Source organism: Podarcis raffonei, chromosome 7 (assembly GCF_027172205.1).
Source record: "Podarcis raffonei isolate rPodRaf1 chromosome 7, rPodRaf1.pri, whole genome shotgun sequence".
NCBI lineage: Eukaryota > Metazoa > Chordata > Lepidosauria > Squamata > Lacertidae > Podarcis > Podarcis raffonei.
The window spans coordinates 41,983,936-42,006,853 of record NC_070608.1 but is presented as its reverse complement, the minus strand read 5'-3'; the positions used below and the strand labels follow the sequence as shown (position 1 = coordinate 42,006,853).

Genomic DNA, 22,918 nt, shown 5'->3' with positions numbered 1-22,918 from the left:
TGAGATATAAAGCAGAAGTTCTTTGGTTTAATTCTTCTAAGTATGTATCGCTTCAAGGGTCTTAATGTCATGAAATGTTCATAATCTGTTTCTTTACCCCAATTAGTACATCAATAATGCTCCACTGTATATTGCATTTGTTTGCTTCACTATTGCTGGTCTTCCTGTAAGGTATTGTTCTTGTATTGCCCGGCAATATATAGCTTACTGCTAAATCCAATTTATAGCAAATAATTTTATCAAAATACGTTTTCCACCTATATGCACTGTGTTTCAATCGATTATTTGCATAAAAATGGGCTCAGATAAGAAGATCAATTTCTTGAGAATCCTTGCCAGGCCAAAAGTTGTTCACTCACCATGGTTCTTTTTCCTTTTTTTTTTTTTTTGCATAATATTTACCTCAAACTTGCTTCAGGCTAATGTCTCAATAATTTCCACTCCTTTCTCAGGTCCTTACCACAAAGGACTTGACTAATGATCCATGGACAAAAAGAAGCATTTAAATTTATTCATTAATCATTCATCTCCAGCTCATTGAAAACTTTAAACTTCCACAAAATTAAGATAGAACATTGAGGGGTGATTGAGGGAGACAGCTCTCAGTGAGCGAAAAAAGATTGGTAAACACAAAAACAAAAGTACATTAGACACAGCGTCTGAAAGTGTCACATGGGCATAGATATTGTTACAGTTTACATAAACTTTAAGTACTGAATCGCAAAGCCTTTATTCGGGCCAACACAATGGGGAAATCTGGGGAAGCGTACAGTCACTGTCAACACCGCCAGTAATTATTCTCTCTTCCAATTAATGGTGACATAGATTAATTATCAGATGAGGCAAAGCCAATTGCAATCAGTCACCCAGAGCTGAAATTAGATCGTTCCTGACAGCAGCATGAAAGTCACCTGTTTCATTGTTATGGATTTGCTGTAAGTAAAAGAATGGCAAGGCATGCTGGGAGGTGAGTGAGTTTTTCGTCCATGGAAGTGTGAAATGGCAAACAGGTGAATGTCCAATTACACTGTTATCTGAACTGTGTGACTTTTCTTGTCTTATATTTCAGCATCCAAGACACACTGGATGTTTGCATTGTCTTCTAAGTAGACGAGCCATCTGTCAAAGACTTCAAGAAAGTGCCTGTATGCTGGACCGTGTTTGACAACGCCCCCTGTTCAGAACAGAGAAACAACCAAAACTAATAAGAACACATTTAATTAAGAAATCAAAGCTTTATTATGAAATCAAGCACATGGAACTGTTGCTAAAAATAAACAACGAAAACAATCACCTTAACCTTCTGTACTATTAAAATTTATGAAGAAGATATACAATGATTCCTGAGCTCAATTCACCCATCCCTGAAACTGGGCTGAGTTTGGACAGATAGCTATCATGTCACTGTTCTACTGAGGGCCCAAGGCCTGGTTTTTCAATGCAGACTGATGTTTTGCCATGACATCACCAAGGGTTTCATGCCAAGTCAGGAGTGGCACTATAAAATGTCAGCCTGGGAAGAAAATAGTTTGTACAGTTTATGCTAACAGCAGACCTTTGCTTTTATTACTTTCTATACACTTATGCTTCTGTTTCTCAAGAATCATGCTGGCAGGTGAGAAAAATCACACCAAAATGTTTTTTCCCCACTTTTGTTGTGATTCTACCCTTAAATGGCAAAGACACATATAAGAAGAGGCTAGTGTAGGAAGCAGATACTAGATTGCATAAATAAAAGAACATGCAGTAGAAGAATGTCTTATGAAGATGGCTAGATATGGCCCATGGTCTGGCAGCCCATACCCAGGCCTGCCTTTTCCACACTCCAAAGGGCCTTTTTCAATTACATTTTATCTTTTTCTCAACCAAGGAGATTTGTGTGGTGCATATCATGTCTGCATCAAGGTGAAATGGCTATTACAGAGATTCCAGTTAAGAAGGTCATCATTCTCTGCATGCATGAGGAGCGAATCAATCTTCTGAGGAAAAAGGAAATGCTATGTTGGATTTGGTGCTGGCAAGGAGTGAGGATATGATAGATAAAATGGCTGTTGGGAATAACCTTGGACCAAGCGATCATGAGTTAGTCCTGATGAATTTAATTGAATGGGCTGTTGGGACAAGGGATGCAACTAGGGTATTTGATTTCAAAATGGCTGATTTTAACAAGCTGATTAGAGGCTGATTAGAGAGGTGAACCAGACTAGGGAACTTATATTCTGTGGTATGTGGAAGAGAGATTTTTTTTTTTTAATGAACACTACATTTGACTATCTATAATTTGCATATTGAGGAAGACGAAAAGGCCTCCAAGCCTAATTTGATGATTGGTTCTGGACCTGACAACCTCCATTAATATGGTCAATAGAGAGTTCAACAGGGGGGCAGGATTTTCTGAACCATGGTGGCTGCTTCCAGAGTAACTTCACTGAAGGAGTAAAAAAAAAAACCTGTTTCAGTGGATCATTTTAGCCACAGCAAGTAGAGGCTGCTTCAGTGATCTAAAAAAATGTCTCCATGGAGAAGGCCATCTGAGAAGTACAGTGTCAGCTGCCAAAGTAACTCTGTTGAACCCAGGAAACTCCTGACTTCCTTGGAGTCATTCTGACAGTGGCAGCTAGCCATGCTCTCATCTGAAAGCATTTCAGCTTTGAGAGGGATGCATTGCCTGGCTGCAAGAAACTTACTGTAACTGGATGCAAGAATAAAGAGAGGAGACACTAAGACACCTACTAAGGTCACATGTGATTAATAACATCTGCTGTGGAAATTATACGTGTGGGCAGCTAATCTGAACATCAACCTTGGGTGGGCCAAACCCCACCTGTGGCAAGAGACATGACAAGGCATAGCCCCCAAAGACTGGACCTCAACCTCTGGTGAGCAGCGGGGCATACTTTCCCCCATGCCTTCCTGGAGCTCGACAACTCTGGTCAGGTGCGGTAGGTTAGCTTGAATAATGTTCTGTATCCAAGCTAATGTCAGAGTATGTGGCAAACTGCTCATACCTGCTCAGCACATGTATCAGACAACTTTACAAGCTGTACACTTTACAGTGCGCCACATTCCACTGAATTTTTTAGAAGATCACTTCCTTTTCTTAGCTACAACAGTAAACCAGGCCACTTTTTTGGGAAACCTGCCATGTAGATTGCTCTGCCTCCCCTGAGCCATACACTATGTCCAGTGGTGCAATAACTTCCCCGTTGTATGTATGTTGAGACACACGGCATCCACAAGGTATGAATCTGATTTTAAATAGATTTAATATCTAGACCAATTGGCCTTACTCTTAGGGCTGATTCAGACATGCATTGTCCTGGCATTATTTCTCATCACTTGTTTATTAGCAGTGGAATGTATGTGTTTGAGATGCTGCTGCCTGCTATCAAAGTCCCATCTCTTATGTCAGACCTGTGATAAATCATTAAGTCCTTTAGTTGCTTAGTGTTGTAGTCATGAGTATACAAACCTGCCCTGATGTCTGAGAAAAGAGCCCCATTCCTAGTTTTGGATGGTTGTAGAATGTGAGATAAGCCAAAGTGAATTAAACTTCTGGCCTCTGAATATTTCTAATGCAAATTTAGCATGTTACAGCTATTAAAACTAAAGAAAATACACTTCGAATTCTAAGTAAAAACTTCACACATGCTTGGTTCGTTACTAGGACAAATCACAAAATGATCTATTTGCATATACTTAAAAGAAAATTGTGATATCTGAAAAAGCTTGAGATCTGTCAAGGGCAAATTACTTCAATCAAACTTCTGTTCCATTGATAATGCTTTGGTGGGAAATATGGGTTATAAAGAAACAGCGCTCTCTAGGCAATGTATGTCCAGTAGATGCACTATTGCAACTGAAGAACTCATATATAGCACCAAGTCACATGAACCATATAGAGTTCAATGACTCTCCCATAGCCTGGTTCCTCATCTAAATGCCTCAATTTCCAGCTCTGTATGTACTGGCCCACTATATGAGGAATCTAAAAATCATAAAGATTCAATTTGGAGTAGATAAAAATAGTGGCTATTGTGAAAGGCCTACTTCATGATAAATTAATTTACAAATTAATGCTTCAAATTACTGTTTAGAAATTGAAGGATAAATTGGTTTGCATTTAGTGTTTTTGTATGAGAAATGTTTGATTAAACAATGATTCACTCCAACCACATGTTAGAGTGTGGGTTGAAGTCAATTCTTTGCATATGCTAAGCCAGTCATCAGAATACCTCACTGTGTACCCACATTGTCAGTCTGTGAAGTATGGATCATGCCATCTCAAGCTGTCTATCCAGGTAGAATCATGGGTGGCCACTCAGAGGACAAGTATGTCATGCGTGGGTTGATTTCAGCATGGATTCCTCTACAGTAAAATGGAAGGAAGGAAGTTCTAATTCCATTAAGACACTGCACCATAATTGCTTTGCGCAAGACAACCAAGCTGTCATCCTGGTAGGTCATATCATTGTTTGCAAGTGGTTCTGCCTGCCTCTGGAAAAGCATGCTATCTATGAAGCATGTTACACAAATAAAAATATATTTGTCATTTTGAATAACACGCTATGATTCCACATACATTTTGAGTTGTATAGTAAAGATCCCTTCAAATATTTTATCCAGCTAAGTGTCTGTGGTCCCAAACTCCTAATTTAAAAATGTTGATAAATGAAGTATCTCTTTAGCTAATAAATGAAGTATCTCTTTAGTTATCCTTTGTCAGCAACATTCATTTTAATGGAAAGTGAGTTTACAGGGTTACATGATTGAACTACTGAGCCAAGTCAGTGTTGGCAAATGATGGGCTAAATTATTGATGTTACACACTAATGAATTCTGATGAGAAATAAAACACAGACATTACATTTCAAGTGGTTCATAATTATTTTTGTACTTTAAAAGCAATTTTATTCTTTTGCCAAATCATAGTAGTCTGTAAAACAAAAACATTGCTAGTGATTATAGTTAAAATTAGTGAGTTTGTGGCAAAAAATGCATCTCTGCATTGTCTTATGAATATGTTATTCACATGAGGTTTCTCACTGCTTTGTACACTTCTGAGAAAAGATAATTAAATTAAATGTCTAAGTTTCAAAACCAGTGTCTTTAAAAGATAATCTACTTTGCAGCCATGGTTAAGAGTTCAGTAGCTATGTTTATAATCAATGGAAGAAGCATCTTTTCCTGGAGATGTGCTAAACTGACACAATTAATTCAGGAAGTAATAAAAGCAGGGCAGCTGCCAAAAATGGTTCCTTGCATCTTTAAAACTGTGATGTAGGTTAAAAGAGGAGGGGCTAAATTGGCCTAAAGTGTGTTAGCAAGCTTGGCATTACAAGCTGCCGAGTGGTATTTTCCTGATGTTTCACACATGGTACTTTGAAAAAATAAAGAGAGGCTTGAAATGCACACTGACAGCTTACAAACCCACAGTTTCTTTTGCAGCAATATGTTTTACATGGTCAATACAGAATTGAATCTATTTTAAAATATAATTCCACATGGAAGTGATCTAGCACATCAGTAATATCAGAACATTAATAGCACATTATTAATGGCAATGTTCCAAAGGTGTGATCTAAAAATGGTTTCTAGTCTGGTTAGCCAAAATACATAATAATAAATATGCCATGCTCTGAGGTCTCATCTGTTTGAGCACAACATTGTCAACACCTCTCCAACATAGAAAATGCTCCAACTTTGATACTTCTGGGAAAACCAAATACCTTATAGTTCAGTTCATCTGTAATTTTGGTTTACCAGACTGAGTTTCTCTATGTGTTCCCTTCCTCACCCCTGGCCTCTCTCCTCCCCTTGTCAACTGGCTTGGGTAAACCTTCCTGGTTTATTATGCCTTTGTAAAGGCAAGATTCAACACCTTCCCATCGAACGTGCTGAGAAATAGATTCTCCAATGGACAGATATCGCTCTTATGTGATTGTAATTGTGGGGCACCGGAATCGTTGCATCACATAATTTTTGATTGTGCTTTTCACTCATCGGCCAGGAGCAAGTTTCTTGCTCAATATCTAAAGGGAATTGCCGATGATACGAATGAAGCCAAACTGAGATATCTATTAAATGATGATGACCCCCTAAGATCACTCATGGTTGCCAGATTCTTGATCAGCGTCCTATCCCTAAAGAAGAGAAACGGACTCCTGTGCGGCTCGGATAATCTCTTTAAACTATGATCTATGTTTTAGGATGTAATTAGGTGATTTCACCATTGATGTCTTCTACTAATTTATGAGTAGAGGGCGATGTTTATGTTACAAATTTATTGTAATGTATGATGTTGGTCTTTTGTTTTTATTTTGCTTTGGTTCTTGTCTGTTTTTTGTAAGTCTTGGCGGTTTTAAATTTGGAGGTTTAAGTACATTATGTTGGTATGGGAAACTGTCGTGTGATGGGCCAATGGCCGTAATAAAGATCAATACAATACTTCCTGGTTTATTAAATCATGGTTTCACTGGACATCCAAATGTGGAAATTGTTAAGAGTTCTCTTCAAAGACAGGATATCAAACCATATCCTGGTTTGATATTCTGGGCTGGTTTATTGGACTCATATCAATACATCTGAATCAGGTCAAATAGTCTAATGACATTAGAACCAGTTACATTCTGTTAATTTTACTGTTTGGGTCTCACATGATTACCACCTTGTATCCAATTCACACCACCACCTAAGTTCAATTTGGATAAGGACTCTCTCCCTCCAAGATTTCTGTCTTCATAGAAGTCCAAAGGTTTATGGATACTGATATGAATATGCAATATTTTTTAAATAAGGAAAACCTTATTATCTGTTAGAGGCATTCCAGATTCCCATCTGAGAGGCTCTAAGAAGTGCTTTGTATATATAGCACAACTGAGACCCCTTTGAACCAGAGTGACTTAAAAGATTAGGTCTCTGGCATGCTGGGTTGGCACTAACCTAGGTAAAGCTAGTAATAGAGGATGTGGGTCACCTGAGGAATAAGAGGTTAGAATTCAGACTATAAATAGAGGGAATCGGGAATTGGAGTGTGAAGTTAGCATTGCCGTGGTCTAGGGAAATAACAGTCTGGCTGCTGAGACCAGGCTATGTTTACCTTGAATAGGGAGCAGCAATGCTCAGAAAGCTGCCAGGCAAGCTGAGGGCATGCTTTAAGAGATAGGGAATGAAGCAACACTGCAGTAGGTTTCCCCTCAAGGAGGATCAGATGGCTGAAGCCAAGACAAGAAAATACCATAACCCAGAAGTGGACAAATTCTGTGAATGGCTCCAAAGTGCCATCGTAGAACAGTAGCAGCAAAGTGCTAAGAGAGAGCATTAGGCAACTAGCTAGGATTTTAAGCGGTAACAAGCTTGAACAAAAGATTTCCCTGTTTGCACAGCACCACCAAGTTGACACACTGAGACACAAAAGGCACTCAAGCAAATCAACAGCAGCATTTTGGCTGGCTCTTGCAATTCACTAAACTTCATATAGTTTAATGAATCTTGCTACATTTAAGGAAATGTGAATGGAACAGTCAAATTTATCTCCCTCTCTACTGCATGGTAGATAAAGGACTGGTCAAACAGCCAAGGCAATCTAAGGAAGCCTTAACTCCCATAAGCTGTTCTGATGACAAACAATTGAACATACATGTACCAATTGCAACTGCAGTATTTTGTGATGCTAAGGTACTTCATCAAGTGGTCCAATGGCAGCCAAGATTAGTCTGTAATTTTAGATGCAATCTGTTGTATTTATGCCACTGAGCAGGTTGCTTCCTGCATAATTTGGATTGTTTCTTCTTCCACCCTGTCTGCTAAGAGTCATACATGCTGGTAGGAGCAGGGCCTAATACATGCTATACCATGCTAAGAAGCACTGGAATACTACTATATATGCACAGGAGTTATAATGAGAAATATTTTTGCATGTGTAGAATGCTCACAAACCTACTGCACCCAAGGTTTCTGAACAGGCTGCCGTCTACAAGGCAAGATTCTGCACCTCTCCCACTCTCCCAAGCCCAGTGATGCTGATTGGATTTACATACCCGAGAACATAAACAAGTACATTTATTTATTATTTTATATTTCTTTTTTGCACTTATATCCAAGTTTTCTTCCATCATGGAACTGAAGATGGCATCCATGAGATAGGCCTCTGGTCTCCGGAGAGCATAAGAGAACTAACACTAGATCCCAGTATCTGTAGAGTATTTGTCACTGTTGTGCATACATGCCAAACTGCCAGAAACATAAAGAGCTTGAACAAAGGGAACTAAATGAAGCTAAGGAACAATCAATCCTTCATTTTTTCAAAACCAATATGAGATCAGGATGGGGTGGGGGAGAGAGATAAGAGCGGAGCACATTACAAGCTTGTCTTAGGTTCAGGGAAAATATGTATGAGCACTGCTCTCTGCAGATAACCACAGAATCTGATCTAAAGTTCAGAATATCAGGGAATTAATTCAGAGTTGTCCTTAAGAAGTGAAAGTTGTATTTTGTAATATGTCATATTAGACAGGAAACGGAAATTTATAAAACAGAAGATTTGTACCTAAATTTCATCTTCAGCATTCCAAATAATTATTATAAATAATGGCAAAAAGCAGGACCAATAAAAAGCCAATACCAGTCTCTGCTTACTAAAACACCAGTGTTACCAAACTCCATATTCCTGCAAGGTGAGAGTAAGCAATAACTGAAAAATTAGCATGTCTAAAAGATGCAACTGAATGTTATCGGCAATTGTAAAAATACTTGAACCTTCAGAAATAAAAGAGGCTTTGAAGATCATCCACCTAGAGAACTATTATAATTTACCTGTGAAAGAACTGTTGAGAAAAAATGCAGTTAAATTGATGATCACTTGACAAGTAAGAAGGAAACCATAAATGAAAGGGCTGTTCAATAGACAGGTAAACACTGGTCCCATTTTCCAAGGGCACAGAGGGCACTAACTCTAGAAGATGTGCTCTGGCATTGGATTACGAGACTACAACTAAAGTCTGTGGCAGTAGGCTTAATAGTGCTAAACCAGGGGTACTACCACTTCTCTTTCTTTCAAGGACAAATTATTTAAGCAAAAATAAGTCTGCTAACTTGCATCACGAACATGTTCTTCTCTACCAAGGGAAAACAGTGATTGTCCCAGAGACACCCAAGGTTGCAGGATCCCCAAGGACATGCTCTATGGAGAGCTGGCTTCAGGCACTAGGCCTACTGGCAGACCAACGCTGCATTACAAAGATGTCTGCAAATATATCATGAAGGCTGGCAACATGTGTGGGAATCCCTTGCAGATGATTGCAGTACCTGGAGACAGTCAGGTTGTGTATCCAGAGGAAGAATGATGTCTGGGAGGAGTGCAGAGAGAAGACATGTCATGGTGTACCTGTGGCAGCGGAACTGGATGCCTTAATCTGCCCCGCATGCAACAAAACATCTCTCTCCCATATCAGTCTCTACAGCCACAGCAGATGCTATAATTCTCCAACAGTTTGACTTCACCCTGAAGTGCACCTCTTCCATTGTCTCCCGAGACAGGTGAATATAAACAATAACAATAGCTTATTATTGGCTGCTACCCACTTTGGGGCAGAGTTAGCACATAATTCTGAAACCAGGATCAGTCAAACAATATGACACATGATTTGGAAACATAACATGAAGAGTCTGTAGTGAATGCAAATGCCTTCTCAGTAGTCATTCCCCATTGTGGATTGCTGTCCCTGTTGAGAGAATTTCCATAGGGACAAATGCAGGTTCTACACTTAGGCAGGAAGAACCAACTGCACAAATATAAGATGGATGGAGGGGGGGGTACCTGGACTGCCAGTAGTACATGTGAAAAGGATCTAGGGTCTTACGAGACCACAAGCTCAACATGAGTCAATAGTGTGACGCAGCAGCAGCAAAAAAACCCCTAATGCTATTCTAGGTTACATCAACAGAAGTATAGTTTCCCGATCAAGGGAAGTAAGAGTACAGCTCTATTCTGCCTTGGTCAGACCACACCTGGAATACTGTATCCATTTCTGGGTGCCACAATCTAAGAAGGATATTGATCAGCTGGAATATGTGCGGAGGAAGGCAAGCAAGATAATCAGGGGTCTGGAAACCAAGCCTTATAATAACAGTTGAGGGAATGGGGTATGTTTAGCCTGGAAAAAAGGAGATGGAGAGGATCTTCAAATATCGAAAGGGCTGTCACATGGAAGATGAAGCAAGCTTGTTCTCTCATGCTCTGGAGGGTAGGGCCTGAACCAATGGACTCAAGTTACATGAAAGGAGATTTTGACTAAACATCGAAAGAACTTTCTGACAGCAACATCTGTTTGACAGGGGAACAGACTCCCTCAGAAGGTGGTGGACTCTCCTTCCTTGGAGGTTTTAAAGCAGTGATTGGATGTCTATCTGTCATGGATGCTTTTGTTGATATTCCTGCATTGCAGGTGGTTGGATTAGATGACTCTTGGGGTCCCTTCCATCTCTACAATTCTATGATTCTATGATGTGGGTGATTGGAGAGAAAGCAGATTGGGAGGGAACAACGGTTATTGGAAAATCTGCTAGAGGGAGAAATTTTAAGAAGTCCCCTTATTTCTATGCCCACATTCTGTGAAGGAAAAAAAGGGGGGACTACACATGGCAGTCTGTCACATTTAGTTTGGCTCTTATTGTGAGGTGTCCAGGTCTGGGTCTGAAGGTAAGAATAACGTTGGCTTAATCAGATTGGGCCTTGTGTCCATGACACCAGGATTCCTTAATTCCTGTGATGCCATTACCCCTCAGAATATGTAAAGTGATGATCTTTAGCTAAATGGGTAATCTATGCTTCTTCTTTTTCTTTAGAGGAATAAAATGTGAAAAATCAAAAGTGTTGCTTTCTGTGTCCATAAGAGGTAAAGAAAGGAATGTGCTATAGTGTGTTCTAAAATATTTTAGCTGCACTGTTAATGCCTATTTTTCAATGGTTAAAAATAAATGTATTTGTATAATGATCATTGTAAAGGCTGCCGAGAACAAAATTCAACTTTCTCTTTTAAAGAAAATATCTATCTGTAGTACATATGCTAGCCTACTGGATTCATCCTTCATGCAATTTCAGTTTATTAAAGAGGTTAAAAATTTACAAAACTCTGATGGGATATGGTTTTAATGCTTCATCACACTACCCATCATTTGCTTTTCAATCTAGATCAGAATGATCTTTCCTACTTCCCTGCAATCACCTACCTGCACAGCTAATATTTTCTGAAAATTCTCATGAGAGGCTGCCTGGAACTTCGCCAGCCCAGCTTGGCTATAGACGGCTCGCTGTTTGAAGTACTCCACCAATACCCTGTGCAGCTTCCTTTGCAGCCGAGAGAGCTAAAAGAGGAAAGGGGAAAAAATAAGTCAGAGTGGGAGAGGAAATTAATGGCAGTGTTCAAGAAGAATGATGGAGGGAAATATAGAAAGCAGTCAATAGCCCATTCTGCACTGTACGGACCTGACAGGAATTTCACAGTCTCTTGATTTTTCAGCCCACTCATGTGCATTCATCAGAAACCAGTCACATCTGGCTGCCAGGATGGGGGGTTAATTTTCTCTAAATGCCTCAGCAGTTTTGTTCTAGCTGAGGCAAACTCTGTGACTGCAAAGCTGATGAGTAAAATATTTCTACTTCACCCAGTTTAACTCAAAACCGATAGCCTCGGGACATATTGAACCTTTCTTAAAAAAATAATCTTTTGAAGCATTTTGAATGGCACATCAGGTCAGGCCAAAGTTTAAAATGCAAGTTTAAGACTTTGATGGACACTGTGGCTCATTTTTCCTTGTAAAGCTTATCATAGCTTGGCAATGTGTGCTCCAGAGCATGACAAAACTAAAGAGAATTAACTTCACCATCAGCAGCTGAGGGAGAACAATAACAGGAAAGAAATTTCCAGATAGAACTCCCTATTAATCTACCTAGCTATAACCATGTGACATGAAAGCATCTAACTGCACTAAATTGCAGTTAAGGCAGCAGCTGAATGTGACACTACCATATCTATATATCTATATCTGCACATGCACATTTACACAGATGTTACAATATACTGTATAAAGAGAATCACAAGTGTGGGCTTACCCTGGTATTCTTACATAGCTTTCTAACTGCAAAAATCACTTTGACAAAGAATATTAAATGAGTTTTAAATGAGTTGCAGACACATTATTAACCAATTTCTGTTTATATTACAGTTCTTCTAAATTTGGGAATAAATAAGAAATAAATAAAAAATCTGGCACAGTAGTTTTACATGCAGCTCAAATGAATGGATGCAAACGTATTACCTTAATAGCTAACTTTTAAACCCCCTCCGTCTCTATATCCAGGATAGTAATTAAGTCCATGTGCCCAAAGGGGCTCAGACAACAGCTTCCACACTTCTGAGTCACATTTGAAACACAGGAAAACTTTCAAGAGCATTTTGCAATATGGTATAAGGATCTATCAGTTCAAAGAAAAGTAAGAAGTAAAAAGTATCACTGGGTATGCCCAAATCCACAGGAGATACTGGTTGGATCCTGGCCACATTTGTTTGTTGCAGGAGAGGAAAACACTGCTAATGTAGAAAATGGCTAATGGGAACCAATTATATCAAAGAGATTTTAAACCTGCATTTTTATTTAGTCATGCTACAGTACTCTCAGTAAAATGTCAATCACTATTGTCAGTACACAACCTTTCTGAGCATGGTTGTCAACCACATTAAAACAATGGTATAATGTATCTATGGAAGTTTTCAAACCTATTGAGATCAATACCACAATGAATGCATGAATAAAAATGTCTTTATATCAGAGAAGGGAAGCGTTCTTTGGCGACCAATACATTGTACTGTGTCCAAATCTCATTTTCATTTTGTTTCTCAAGGGAGTTGAGAAACACATAATTTCCCCTGTCTTCAATACCATCTTTGAAAATCTATACAAAATACCAGCTATAATGCTGAAAATTAATATTTCAATATTTCACATGGGCCTCATTCACATGCAATGGTAAGCTAAACCATGGTTTTACTGCGAACAGGCAAGTGTGCTAGTGCCTAGAGAGAAAAGTGTGGTTTTTTGCTTGTCTCCTGGCCCTGCTGCTGCAATGCTACCCAGAGCTAAGCTATAGTTTGGCTTTGCATTACATGCAAACCTGGGCTCATGGTTTGTTACCTACAAACAAATCAGAATAAATAAAAAAAACAAACAAACCATGGTTGCATCTTGTGTTTGTTTGGGGCAAGACAAACCACAAGACAGAGTTTAAACTTAACACTAAGCCAACCCATGTCTTACTTCTAGGTTTTTCCAGTTGTTGTGTTTATTTATTGAATTATTTGACAATTATTACCAATAATAAAAACTCTGATAAAAAAATATTACTTCAAATCATAATGTTATAATACAAATAAGAATAAATAAATAAGAATCAAGACAAAAATACATTTTTTCTAAAAAAATTCAAAACCTACTTGTATTTTGTATTTTCTTGATAATATTGTATAATGGGCAATCAGTTTTACCAGAAATTATTTCTATATTTATTAACAATTCTTGCTCTAAGATAAGTCATTATTTTTGCTGTTATAGTTAAATCCCAAAATTTGTTAAGCCATTATTCCCAGGGAGGGAGTAATGTAACTTTCCAGTTTTGAGCCAATAACATACTAGCTCTGATAATTACAGAAGTTTGATGCCATCATGTCATATCTTTGAAACAATTCTGTCTTATATCTGTATTCAGAGAAAGTTTATGATCTTTTCTTTATAATTTCTTCCTTCTCTCCATGTTTATGTTATTTCCTGGGTCTTGGGTCCATCATATATCCTTTACTTGTTCTAGCCAAGTTTTATGAAATTACCACATTGGAAGTTGGCGTTTTCCACAACAGAACATTTAGCTAATTGGCACCATTTGCTTTCATTGATTAGGCCCAAAGAGCCTTTTTAGGTGTGCCCATCGAGTTAGATTTTTAATGTTGGTTTCCATTGAAACCAAATCCGTTGAGGATTGTTGAAGAATTAGGGGTTAAAAAACCATGCAGAAAATGTTGATCTTTCTAAATCTGCCCTTTTCTCTCCAAAATAATAATTAAACATATTAGATAATCCTACATGTGCCATATTAATTTAATAATGCAATGAGATGTTGCATACTAAGTAAATGATATAAGCCGTGTCAGTACAATTCATTGTTATAACTCAAACACTGACAAAACAACTCTACAGGTTTTGGCAAGGCAAGCAAGAATGGCAGAATAATGAGCAAATGTAGCTAATATTTATCTTCTAATACTCCAAGTGCATAGGTAAAAAGATATCTCTTTATTATTAAACCTGTTCCATTTAGAATTGTTGTTAAAGATTTTACAGCTCATTTAAATAAAGCTCTTTTGTCAGCAACCTGTACGTACTTTTGTAATGATGAAAAGCCAATGGCAGTAGTGAGGGAAAACAGCATTTTAGTCCCTATAACTGTGGTTGAACTTAGAATGCTTTGAGAAGTGTAGTAATATAAAATAATTATAACACATGATGAAATACTTTAAAATCTAGAAATTCGGTTTCTTAGTATATGATTTAATGCTCTTAAAATCATATATGAAACTTTAAATGAAAAGGCGACTGCTGACTTGATAAGAAGAATAATTCCTCACCGGGGTGGACTTTGGTAATATTGCACCCCGAGCAAGGACATTTGGTGCCCCCCCCCCATTTCTTATTTTCACAAAAATTCATTTTGGTACAATTGCTTTTTTATGGATCTTCTCAGTAGGTACCTTTATAAAGAAAGGTATTACTACTACTACTACTACTACCACTACTACTACTACTTTGTGCCCCTTTGGCTTGGCGCACTGTGTGAGGGAACTGCTCACACCATCCTAAATGTGGTACTGTTCCTCACACTACCCACACCATGTGGGTTGATAGTACTGCTGATTAGGGTTTACTTCAATCAGAAATGTCTAAATTGTTAAGAGCACAGTAAGAAAGTGACTGAAGGTACTCCTAGAAAGTAAGGTGGCCAGTTTTGACTTGCCCCATGACCAGCTACACTTCCTTGTTGAAAATCCCATGTTTAGTTCACTGGCATTTATATAAAAACCAAATACAGTTCTAAGAGCTTTCCGCCCCCTTTGGTGGATTCAGAAATTTCATTTGTAACATCATAAGGAATGTGGTTACATGCAAGAAAAAGGCGACCAAGGGGGCAAAGCCAAAGGTATTTTCTCCCAAAGTTCTCTCCTCCATGTGTTCATTCCTACCTACACTCAGGCACTGGGTGTCCTATGGGGCTCATACCACTTGTAAAAGGCAGGTCACTTACATAAGGGCATTATTATTTTCATGGAATATCTGAAATAATTAAATATTGTGAATAATAAGCAAGTGAGATGATGGTTGCAAATATTAGACTGGTTAATTAATTAATGTCCCTGTGTTACCTGGAATCTGCTTATTTCCCCCCAGCTCTTTGCCAGCAATAGTTTGGACCATGATACATCTATTTTCTAAGACTTTAAAGAAACCTGAGTTGGAATGTGCTCTAAAATTAACATAAGCAGAAGAGCCTTGTTCTGTCTTGCAGATATATATTTGCTAGTAAATGTCCTATTCAAGTCTCCTTCTTGTTTATCATTATTATCAGGTTCTATCTCCGATACAATTTTGTAAAGATTAAGAGAGTTGGTACACAAAATTTGCTTGAATATAGTTTGTTGTCAAATCCAGCTACTATTATTAAAAATGTATCTCTTATAAAGACTTATCCTATAGCTGTAGGCACTGAAATATACATGGCTCTGCAAAAACAACTAGTGCGCTCAGCAACAGATAAGGAATATATTTTATGTTAGTTGGCCAATCTAGCTCAGTATTGACTACATTAACTGGTTGTGCCTCCTCACAATTTTGGACTGGAACTTTTTCTAGTCCAAACAAGATAGGCCAGGAACCAAGCAAGTGCTCTAGTACTGGCATAAAACATCCACTGAGATGCTTCATGTGTGAAGTGTAGTCTTTTAGTATGTAATGAATGAGTAATGTAATGACATTGAAACTTCCATTCAGCCCCAGATCTTTGGGAACCTGAAAACAAGAAGGAATAAAACGATAAGTAACAGTGGGGACCAAGTGTAGCCAATGAATAGTTGTTTATCAGTCCTGCAGCCTAGGTGCTGAATACTGGGGGTAGAGTTAAGAATCCCAATATGTGAAGTGATGATAATACACTCCTTTTTTTTTACTCGCTGAAATGTTAAGTGGGTCAGAAAGTAAGTGTGCCTCACATCTCAATTTTACAATAATGAAATATCAGAGAAAAATCTGGATTCTATCTCTTATCCCTGGATTAGGACAGAATGAAAATAGAACACAGATGAATAATACAATTTAAACCAGTGACAAATTTAATTTCATTTATATTCATTCCTCCAAAGAAAATTCAGCAGATTTCTTTGTCACGGTCAGCTAATTAGTCTGCAATGGAGAGCAATCATCTATTTAATCTATTCTTATTGTGAGGTACAAGTACTTCCAAAATCAAAATGATAAACATCTCACAGTAGAAAAGAAATTATAATTTAATGCACTGTGGTATCTAATTTTAGGGATGTGTACCATTTACAAAATCAAAATGTGTTAGAAATAAAGCAGGATGTTGAAAATCAATAAGATATTGTAGTAATTAGTTGAACAAATATGGTATTCAATATTATCAAAATCACACCGAAGCACGCAAGACACCGTCTACTCAGGTATTACAATTATATTAACAAGGGAGGCTAAATTTAGCAAAATTATGTCTTAAAAACAATGATGTATATATTCACAGATATTAAATTGACAGCTAAACAACAATAATTTACTTCTATTTTATAGACAAACCGGACAGAGATACGTAACCACATACACAAAAAGCCACATGTGTACATCCTACATGTATACAAATGCACATCCTCCCTTGAATGATTTCTTGTGGAGTTAATCTGGTTCATTATTATATCTGTCCAAACTCCAAATCTGACAAAAAGGCACAATGACTAAGAAGCCTTTAATATTGATATCCAGTTCCCAAGAATTCTCAGTTTTGTGCATTCCCAAACTTATTTGATGCTCACTCTAACATCTGTTCTGGGACGGATTTAGGGGATTGCAACCAGTTTGGTTGCACTGGGTGCGGAGCCTTGGGGGTGTTGCAACTATGATGTAAAATGGAAGGCAAGAGGAGGGGGCACTGAATTTTGGTGTTGTGCAGGCTGCCACTGAAATTTGAGACCGCAAGGTCCACCACTGATTTGTTCCAGCTGTAGGGATCCCAGCCTTGGTATTATGACAGAAAGAAAGAGGTCAAGAAAACCGTAATAATGTTTCCTTACATAGAGACATTTACTCGGCCCTCCTTTCCACAATGAGACTCTTGCAGTTCTACTTTTCAACCAGGCATGGCACTAGGATTCCACAGCCCCCAGAATGTGTGCGTACCACGCCCCCAGGATGCGCATCATGCCCCCCGGGTGCATGTCACGCGCCGGGGGCGCCAGCCCCACCCCGCCTGCTCTCTGCCCCCGATAGCAGAGCAAGCAGCTTCACCACTGTCTACCAACTCCATCTGGTACGCAGGCTGAGACCCTACCTGCCCGCAGACTGTCTCGTCAGAGTGGTGCATGCTCTAGTTATCTCCCGCTTGGACTACTGCAATGCGCTCTACATGGGGCTACCTTTGAAGGTGACTCGGAAACTGCAATTAATCCAGAATGCGGCAGCTAGACTGGTGACTGGGAGTGGCCGCCGAGACCATATAACACCGGTTCTGAGAGATCTGCATTGGCTCCCAGTATGTTTTTGAGCACAATTCAAAGTGTTGGTGCTGACCTTTAAAGCCCTAAGCGGCCTCGGTCCAGTATACCTGAAGGAGCGTCTCCACCCCCATCATTCTGCCCGGACACTGAGATCCAATGCTGAGGGCCTTCTGGCAGTTCCCTCATTGCGAAAAGTGAGGTTACAGAGAACCAGACAGAGGGCCTTCTCATTAGTGGGGCCTGCCCTGTGGAACGACCTCCCATCAGATGTCAAGGCAAAAGCAACCATCTTACTTTTAAAAGACATCTGAAGGCAGCCCTGTTTAGGGAAGTTTTTAATGTTTAATGCTGTATTGTGTTTTTAATATTGGGTTGGGAGCTGCCCAGAGTGGCTGGGGAAACCCAGCCAGATGGGCAGGGTATAAATTTAATAATAATAATAATAATAATAATAATAATAATAATAATAATAATAAACGACTTAGTGTGTAAATGAAGATCAACAAGAATAAGCCCGGTTAAACCTTTCTACAGGCTTCAGTGTAGCTGATCATGAGGTTTTGGTACAATATCTGTGGGATCTGGCAGGCATTCATAAGACTGTTCTTGAATTGCCTCACATGTTCTTGTCAGACTCAACTGAGAAGATACTGTATTTATGGGTGGGTATCTATGGCCTTTCTGGGAACTTTCCTGTGAGCGTCCTATCCATACCTCTTCTGTTCAACACATACTGAGCTGCTGGGTAGGCTTATGCAGAGATATTGCATTAATAATAGCTAATAGTGCTATTTCACCCCTTTTAATTCAAACCTAGTTCCTTCAGTCTGGTGTTTACTCAGAGTGTAGCCCAGATATTATTGACGTCTCTGGGTTTAGAAATATTTAGGAAGGCTGGAGGTTTAGGAAGTAGATGAGGATAATGGCACTGAAGGGTTGTCATCATCAGTTGATTGAGTCAATTAAGCAGTTTCACCTACTTCCTCCACCACTCAACATAGGTGTATAAACCTGGCAGCAGGTGGACTGTCTTAATGGAACTCCTATGTCAAAAGGGTTCTTCCTTCAAACTTAGAATTCAGGTAGGCTGTGGAAGGAGGAGGAAACAGCACATTACTCATGTCCTCCGTCACAGTGATACCCTTACAGAACTTATCCGAGAGGAGAATGGGAATTGGTTATCTTTGCCTGTCATTGGCTCTGGTCCACCAACAGTTGATATCCCTGTCTTCTGCCCTACAGGTCTCAATGGGCACCAGCCACCACTGGTAATGCAGTTTTTGGTTGGAAAAAGATTCCCCATATGCTACAGAAATACATTGTTTGGTCACTCTTAGCTTTTATGATTCTCAACATTTAGATAGTTCATTACTCTACACACTCATATCCTCCGTCTTTTCATATGGTTTTCTGAATATTCTTAAAACTCTGATGGTTTTTTGTGATTGCTTCCAATCTTCCCTTAATATATCCTCATTTTGCATTTTTCTAAAACACAATTTCCCCCTGACACTAGTGCTTCCATCCTTCTGACAAGCTCGTATAGTAGATCACAATTCTATTTTCATGCTAATCTGTAGGTTGTATAGCACTGACAGAAAATCATGGATTAATCTCATTTTATAAATGTTCCCTTCTAATAGATTACATTCTTTTCCAAACCGAAAACTCTTATTTTAAAGCTAAATAAATCCATAGTGATAAAGTTTCCGGTTATATATAATATACGCTTGCTGGAATCGTAACCAGTCATATTTTGGTTTCTAGGTGAATGCAATTCCTAATGTAAATTTCTAAAAACATATTGGGTTGAATTCAATGCTGTGGTCTTACAACTATTCCATCTGCACAAGCATTTCAGCTTCCCAGGTGGAAAAATACTGCCTCTCCCCTTCACTCATGCTGTTCAGGGAGTTCTCCTGACCTCCCAGAGACAATATCAGAGTAGAGGTGCACAGAGAAATAGAAGAGGGGAAGCCCCATTGCGCAAGAAGTCGTCCTTGGGCAAGGCTTCCATTGACAGGGCTGGTTAGGTAAATCCTGCCTAATACAGTACAGTGGTACCTCGGGTTACATACGCTTCAGGTTACAGACTCCGCTAACCCAGAAATAGTGCTTCAGGTTAAGAACTTTGCTTCAGGATGAGAACAGAAATCGTGCTCCGGCGGCGTGGCAGCAACAGGAGGCCCCATTAGCTAAAGTGGTGCTTCAGGTTAAGAACAGTTTCAGGTTAAGTACGGACCTCTGGAACGAATTAAGTACTTAACCTGAGGTACCACTGTATAGTCAGAATCTGGGGACAAATAACCTGAGGTACTTAACCTGAGGTACCACTGTATAGTCATAATCTGGGGACAAATAAAACAATAAAGAACAAACAAACAACAAGCGTATTTATTTTTTTTAGTTAGAGGAATAAAATAAAATGATATGATAGGAAGTCATGTTGTACTTTTTATTGCAATACTGCATTTCAAGGATTACCAACTAGTAATCCTTGAGGATTACCGACGAGTACCGTAATTACCAATGAGGCCCTTGGGCCAAGTCTGTGTTCTAAAGGGAACAGTTTTGCCCTCACATTGAAACAAGAGGAAAAAATGGGTGTGGAGGAACGTAGCAATAGGGTTTGGCAGTATCTGAGGGAATGGAATTTGGAGATTTGGCCCAACATCCTTTCTATCCTTTCACAGTGTGGCCTTCTACCATAACCAGTTGTTGACTAGGGTTGTATTTTAAGAAGTTATCAATCTTATACATGCCAACAAAGCCTTAGGATGCATCCCTATACCATATTAGGAAGTAATCTTAATTTTGGCTGGGAGCAGCAGGGTGGAATGGCAGAGTCATGGCCACATCTGAACCATCACTACTTACACTGGACATGGTGCAAGGAAGGGGTGTGTGTGTGTGTGTGTGTGTCCGTGACCCATATTTTGTGCATGAGCTCCAGGCTGGTGCAACTGAGAAACTTGGATTGGGCACATCAGCAGTGGCTGGAATGCTTTACGATCATCCAGCGCAGTTGCACTCCTTGCAACAAAATACCACATGGGGTGTTCTGCTGGTAGCCACTGATGGGGATGCCATCAGCATTAGTTTCCACCTTCCCACACTTTCAGCAGGCTCTGCAGGGACCTCTGTGGCAGTTGAAGCCTCCTGCAGGCAAAGTCTGGTGTAGCTCAATGGAACTGGACAGAGGGACACCACCACTTGGGGGTTGATTGCTCTGTTAAAGGTAAAGATACCCCTGACCATTAGGTCCAGTCACGGATGACTCTGAGGTTGCGTAGTCATCTTGCTCTATAGGCTGAGGGAGCCGGCGTTTGTCCGCAGACAGCTTCTGGGTCATGTGGCCAGCATGACTAAGCCACTTCTGGCAAACCACAGCAGCGCATGGAAACACTGTTTACCTTCCCGCTGGTGCGGTACCTATTTATCTACTTGCACTTTGACGTGCTTTTGAACTGCTAGGTGGGCAGGAGCTGGAACTGAACAGGAGCTCACCCCGTCGCAGGGATTTGAACTGCCGACCTTCTGATCGGCAAGCCCTAGACTCTGTGTAGACCACAGCGCCACCCGCATCCCCGATTCCTCTGTTTCTTGCGAGTAACCCCAGTGAATCATGCTTTGGGTTGCACTGTTAGTCAGCGAATTTATAGCATTCAGTTAAAACATGCAGACCATAGCAACTATTTATTTCAGTTGATAAGACTTCAGCTGAAAAGGGTTCAAGACAGAAAGCATAGATTTAAACAATTATATATATTATTACATGGTTAATTGTTGCTGAAAATCCACAGTCCAACAATTTCCTTCACTACTCACACATGCACAGATATCAACCAAGAAGCTTTCCTACAATATTTCTAAGTACCTGGCACTTCACACTGAAGTATATTGGCAATCCTCTGCCACATACTTATCTATTTTCTTTTTCCCTGTTGTTCTGTTCCTTGTCCATCATGTAGCTAAAATGAATTTCACAAATAGGTGTAGCTGAATCTAAGGTACACTTTACAAAATGTATTACGAAGTATAAAATTGAATTATTTGATTACAGTCAAATTTATCTACCACGTTTTCTACAAATACATTGTGTGCAAAGCAGTTCACAGATGATAACTTGAGTACAACAAACACCATAGCCATGCCAAATGAAAGCAATATACCACAGACATTTCAACATATAAAAGGTTTAAATGAGCATGAAACATACCAACAGATCTGTTAATAATATCCAGTAGCACTATACTCCTATTAAGCAATTCATTTAGCAGTTCACATTAAGAGGCCTAACAATAAGAGAGTTTGCTCATGTCCAGCGGGCAGCTAGGATTTAAGGGCTTCTCAAATTACTTCCAGAGAGCAACAGATGATGGGGGCAGTGGCAACAGGTCTGGCATCAGCTCCTAGGTTGGCATGAGGATACTGGTGTCCTCTGGGGCCAACTCTGGCTGCTGCAGAATCCTTTCTTTCTTATTAATCAGGGGACAGCTGGCCAGAATTTTATATGATTACATATGTTCATTTTATTATTCATTTTACTTGAGGAATATATCCCCCCCCCCGCACAATAAATGGTGTTTATTTTCAAGTAAATGTGTTTAGTATCAGCGCAGCAGAAGCAAGCCCCATTTTATTCTTGTAAGCATAGTGGAGCTATGATTTAATTGAGTTCAAAATGTGAAAACAAAGCATACTCAGAATATTTTTATTTTTAATCAGAGCTGATAAATACCTTTTGTTTTTGTTTTAACATAATCAGGGTTGTAGAAGCTACTGTAAAGCAATGGGTGGTAGTGGAGCAGCAGGAGGAGAGAAATTTTAGTTGTATGCTTCACAACTGAAATACACATGGCTGTCTAACGGGGCCCCTCTCATGAAACTACCCAACACAGGACCTAAAATTACCTAGCTGAACTACTGCTCACACCAAGCTAGCAAGAGGAAAACTAACAAATCTAGACTATCCTTAGCAGCAGCCTCTAGCCAAGCATATTATATCACTATGCACAATTAAAGGCTTCATTTTTGCCCGGATAAGACTTGCCCCCCCTTGAAATCCCAACCTCTGGACACCCCCCACAAGGCAT

General features: G+C 39.4%; 1 protein-coding gene across 8 annotated transcripts in view; it reads right to left on the bottom strand.

The window, feature by feature from the left end:
• Nucleotides 1–483: 483 nt before the first annotated feature.
• CCDC178 (coiled-coil domain containing 178) overlaps nt 484–22,918 on the bottom strand; it is a 127,925-nt gene continuing 105,490 nt past the window's right edge. For all 8 annotated transcript variants that reach the window (XM_053396263.1, XM_053396264.1, XM_053396265.1 and 5 more), the window contains 2 exons: nt 11,230–11,364; nt 484–1,174 (listed from right to left, as the gene is read on the bottom strand). In XM_053396263.1, the coding sequence (XP_053252238.1) occupies nt 1,103–1,174; nt 11,230–11,364 (207 nt within the window). In that variant the 3' untranslated portion in view covers nt 484–1,102. The remainder of the gene's footprint in view (nt 1,175–11,229; nt 11,365–22,918) is intronic.